General features: G+C 45.7%; 1 protein-coding gene across 1 annotated transcript; it reads right to left on the bottom strand.

Annotated features, from left to right (window-relative positions):
* Positions 1-1,998: 1,998 nt before the first annotated feature.
* On the bottom strand, positions 1,999-4,905 carry her9 (hairy-related 9). The gene is made up of 4 exons (XM_061703120.1): positions 4,662-4,905; positions 4,449-4,544; positions 4,230-4,317; positions 1,999-3,001 (listed from the first exon to the last, which is right to left on the bottom strand). The coding sequence occupies exons 1-4, from the start codon at positions 4,767-4,769 to the stop codon at positions 2,421-2,423; spliced, it is 873 nt and encodes a 290-aa protein (XP_061559104.1). The 5' UTR covers positions 4,770-4,905; the 3' UTR covers positions 1,999-2,420.
* Between the last annotated feature and the right edge of the window lie 472 nt (positions 4,906-5,377).

The following is a 5,377-nucleotide window of genomic DNA, read 5'->3' as shown; positions in this document are numbered from 1 at the left end:
GGCAGTCAGTATTAGGATCGGGGAAATGACTGTGGAAATGTCGTTGGTGACAATTACAAGTAACCCTGTTGTAAATGAAATAGTACCACAGTATTCTACTATCTCAAATACTTTGTCAAAAGTAATACAACTCATCACATTTGATTGCTTAATTTGAAATGAATGTATCAACAGGATCCTCCAAAAAAGTGGATTAAAACTGTTTTGGAATTAACCACATATTGGTTTTATACACTGATGACAAAACATGATGAAATGTAACTACATAATAAAAAATTATACATATACAGACATATCGTGTACATGTGTGTGCCTGTGTGCGCGCGCATGTGTTTGTGTGAAACATAATACCATGTTGACCTAATGACAAATGTGCAAGATTGACATCACATTGCTTCTTATGACAACCCTGATAATTGAATGTTCCATAATAAATCCAAAATTATAAAGATGAAATTGTCGAAAAGTCAATGTTTTTTTTAAATATGTGTTTAAAAGTGGGCGGCACGGTGGCCGCCTGGTTAGAGCGTCAGCCTCACAGTTCTGAGGAGCGGGGTTCAATCCCCGGCCCCGCCTGTGTGGAGTTTGCATGTTCTCCCCGTGCCTGCGTGGCTTTTCTCCGGGCACTCCGGTTTCCTCCCACATCCCAAAAACATGCATTAATTGGAGACTCTAAATTGCCCGTAGGTGTGAATGTGAGTGCGAATGTTGTTTGTTTGTATGTGCCCCGCGATTGGCTGGCAACCAGTTGAGGGCGTACCCCGCCTCCTGCCCGATGGTAGCTGGGATAGGCTCCAGCACGCCCGTGACCCTAGTGAGGAGAATTCTGCGGCTCAGAAAATGGATGGATGGATGGATTTTTAAAAGTGTAACTCTTAACATTTTCAAAACCTCTGACAAATAATAGATTGCACCACAAGGTGGCGTGTTGAGGTCATTTTTAGAAAAATGTGACATTTGGGCGGACAGCATAATGGCATATGCTCAGAGAGAGCCAATCATAAGAGTCTGCTTTAGAGGGAGGCCATCATATGAAAAAAAAAAATAATAATCTGATCTTTTGTGACTATTTTTCAAATATAAGTACAATTTTATTAATCCATCCATCCATTTTCTGAGCCGCTTATCCTCACAAGGGTCGCGGGAGTGCTGGAGCCTATCCCAGCTATCTTTGGGCAGGAGGTGGGGTACACCCCGAACCGGTCGCCAGCCAATCGCAGGGCGCATATAAACAAACAACCATTCGCACTCACATTCACACCTACGGGCAATTTAGAGACTTCAATCAACCTACCACGCATGTTTTTGGGATGTCAGCTGGGATAGGTTCCAGCGCCCCCGTGACCCTAACCAGGAGAAGCGGTGTTGACCACGGATGGATGGATGACACATTCTTGTTACACGTAACTCCCCAACACAGCGCGCCATGTACACATACAGTATGATTTTGATTAGATTAACTATTTTATGCTACTGCTTTAACCAAATTAGCTCGTTTTCCCCCATTGGAGTTGCGTCGCAGGCCCACTGGTGGGGGGAGAGCAATTGAACAATTGGCAGACAAAAGGAAGCGAGGATCCTTCCATATTCTCCTTTCACTCGGCCAATCTGTTAGTGACATTAACCCCTGAGCACATTTCCCAGGCTCATGAATAGACTTTGAGACTTCTGGGAGCTCCCGCCGCATTTTAGATGAGATTCCCTTTAGAACTTTTAATTACCTCGAGCAGGAGAGAGAGAGAGGAAAAAAATAAACACAAATCTTCCCTTTTGTCCCACGTACACAGCCAGATGTTAAGAAATCCCGCCAAACTTGACTGAAAAGTTGCCAGTTCCAATTGCAAAAGTCAAAATCCCCACTGGAAATATTGATGTTGGAATTTTGACTTTTGAACAAGTTAATGTGTGTGTGTGTGTGTGTGTGTGTGTAAGCATTTATGCATACGGATGTGGAAGACGGACAGTGGCATAAAAATAGACTTTAGACTGATACTGCAATATTATTTATTCAAACACTGGGAGAACACCAGTTTTTTTGTCTTTAGTAAACAAACAAACCAAACAAAATCAATATAAAAAACAGCTTTGGTGTAGCAATCAATAAGAACTGTACAAAACTAAACCTTTTTATAAAAAGTACTTCATAGCAAAAATTCTATATATCAACACATCTGCATGTACAAGTTATTTATCACCAAAATCCAATTGTTGGAACGGGTCATAAATCATAATGTCCTATCTAAGGCTTCTGTTCCATAAAACGAAACAAAAAGAACAGCCACGTGAACTTTTGGAGGGTGGCGTAACAGAAAATTCACAGGTTAGATCCTCGTAACAGCCGGAGGTCAAACGTTTAACAGCGGCAGTCCCGCATTTCCGTGTTTGCGTTCCCACACTGGCTTTCGGTGGCGAGTGAGGCGCTACCATGGCCGCCACACTGCCTCGCCGCCGTCCGGACCGGGGCTCACTCCCACCGGGCTGACCGCCTGCGACCCCGCGGAGAAGGAGGTCATGCCGTGGACCGGGGACGCCGCGGTGGGTGCCGAGGGCCTGTTGACAGCCACGGGCAGCCCCGCGTTTGCGTACAGCGGGACGACCGGGGCCGCGGCCGCCGCAAAGGCCGGGTTGGGGATCAAGAAAGCGAACTGTCCGTCGGATGCGGGCACGAGCTGGAAGCCGCCGAACACCTTGGGGGAAGCGGCCTCGGCCGGGCTGAGTTTGCAGGCCGCGCCGGCGCCGGCGCCGGGGGTGACGGGCAGGGTGGAGGGCAGCTGGATGTGCAGCGGCTGGCCGACGTGAGCTTGCTGGGACAGGGCCTGCTGCGGGCAGTTGATGGCCATCATCTGACTCATGCAGCCGGACAGGTGAGTGAGCAGCCTCGACCTCACCTCCACGTTCACCCCCTCCGAGGCGGACAAAAAGCGCGTGACCTCGTTCATGCACTCGTTGAATCCGGCTCTGTACTTGCTCAGCACGGTGGCGTCGGGGGAGAGCGCGGCTGCTGGAGGAGAAGGAGGACACGCGCTGATGTTAGTGGCGCCCGCTCACAGTTCGGCAACTTTCGACGCCTCCGTTTTATAGCCAGCGTCGGGGGCCAACTAATTACATGTGACAAGATGATGTCATTTCATTGAAAAATTCATGTAATTGGAATCTAGTACGTGACTTGGAGAAAATGTGTACAAATAAACTGCAGTTGCTTTTGGAAATTTCCATGATCACAATTTTAGTTACATTTGAAAAATAGCTGTTAAAGCTCAGATTCCCCCCCGCCCCGTACCACTTCCTCCTTCTAAAGCCGACGCTTGTGATTGGCTCTCTCAGGTCATGCGGCATTTGGCCGTCGTCTCAGAAATGACATATTTTTCCAAATATGACCTTGAAGAGTTAGTTAGTCTATTAGTTTTGTCTGAGCTTTTGATTCATTGCCACACTTTTGAACACATAAAGGAAAATTGACTTTTGAGCAGTTTCATCTTATCATTTTGGACTTTTATGGAACATTCACTTATCCGGTTCGTTATATAAAGCAATAATGTCTAAATTGCACACATTTGTCATTCGCGCAACACGCTATCATGTTTTCTACCTGCTGTACTCATACAGTATACATATATTGCAACAAAGACATTTTTAACCATTTATTGACATTTCATCATGTTTAGTGAGCAGTTTATTATTTGTCTCAAGAAAAAATGTGGTTAACCCCGAAATAATGATTTATGGTTTTAATCCACTTTTTATTTTATTTTATTTATTTATTTATTTTTTTTGAGGAAACATCCAAGGGTCCTGTTGAAGCAATTGTTCAAAACTAATAAAAGTAATCAAAATGTAATCCAATGCCATTCGTGATATTACTTTGAGAATTGAAATGGTTACTGTTGTTAGCAATTACATTTTCAACGGAGCAACTTCCCAACACTAATTAAAGCACTCACTTTTATCATGACTCAATTCCCAAACCGCCCTGCTGGAAGTGGTCCAGTTTCACCTAATTGGTCGGAAGTTATGATTTATTTGCTACAAATACCACATCTTTGCTCATCTATCTACGCCAGTGACGTATAGTGACAGACAGAACAATTAAATGCTCCTCCACTACTAGCACACATCATTATTATTTCAGTAAACAGTAATTTTTTGGGGTCATTTTTCTATTTTGGTGGCATTTTGTCTAATAATAATAATAATAATAATAATAATAATAATAATAAAACTCAATTTACCACTCATCTGGACACGCTGTAGGTTCCTCAAGTGCTTCACTGTCATCTCCAGGATGTCCGCCTTCTCCAATTTAGAGTGTCTGGAGCTCTGTGGAGGATGCATTCCAAGTTCATTCCAATTTGTTTTTTGTTGTTGTTTTGTTTTGTTTTGTTTTGTTTTGTTTTGTTTGTAAAGAACCGAAAGAAGGTAACCCGGTGACAACGTTGAAGTCGACTTACGTCTTTCTTCAGTGCGTCCAGGATGAGCGTCTTGAGCTGACCGAGGCTTTCGTTTATTCGCGCCCTGCGTCTTTTTTCCATGATGGGCTTGGATGACTGCCCGGGAATGAAAACGGAGACACAAGTGATTTATCCACGTTACAGGACGTCGTGCAGCATAAATATCATTTGCTTATATATACATATCTATAAATGTGATTATTTTAAGGGTACCTTTCTATGCTCGCTGGCATTTTTGGGCTTGTCCGGCGTGTGTGATCCGTTCGCAGGGGCACCGGCCATCGGGGACCCCGTCTGCTTCTCCATGTTGTCAGCTGGCATCGTTACTTTGTTATGGGCAACGATGTCAAATCGATAAATCCCTTGTCGGAACAATCAGATGTTGAAGAAAGTGTTCGTTTAAGGCGTTTAAGTCCGCCGAACTCAGAAGAAAATCCGGCCCTGTCGCGAAAGACGTCTTCTCCGCTTGTGCGTCGGACACGCGCCGCGCAGCTTTATACCGGCGCGTGCGCTCCCACTTCGTGTGAAAGCTCGTCTGCATTCTTTCCCACACTCGCCTCGGCCAATGGCGACGCGGGCTCGCCCAGTGGGCGCGAGCCCGGACGCCGATTGGCCGACGCCCCCCGCGCGCCGTCAGTCACGCGCTGCTCAGTCAACCCGCGGGGAGGAACAACAAAGCCGGCACCGCGACTGCCGCATGCTCGCCGAGCCGGCTGGATGTCTGCTGGGAGGCTGCGGCGGAATGCGCTTAGATGTTTGCCTCCAACTTTAGTCGCGGCTCGCCAAAAACGCAAATGTCGAACACAAACGAGGTTTATTTAGGACGTGTTTTCATCTTACAGGCGTTAGAACACTGAGTGTAAGTAAACATAAACGAGCTTTAGGTTTCAATCAACTTCTGTTTTTATGTTTGCTTCCGATTGCGCGCC

This window comes from Phycodurus eques, chromosome 1 (genome assembly GCF_024500275.1).
Source record: "Phycodurus eques isolate BA_2022a chromosome 1, UOR_Pequ_1.1, whole genome shotgun sequence".
NCBI lineage: Eukaryota > Metazoa > Chordata > Actinopteri > Syngnathiformes > Syngnathidae > Phycodurus > Phycodurus eques.
The sequence above is the reverse complement of the archived record's forward strand: the minus strand, read 5'-3'. Positions and strand labels throughout refer to the sequence as shown.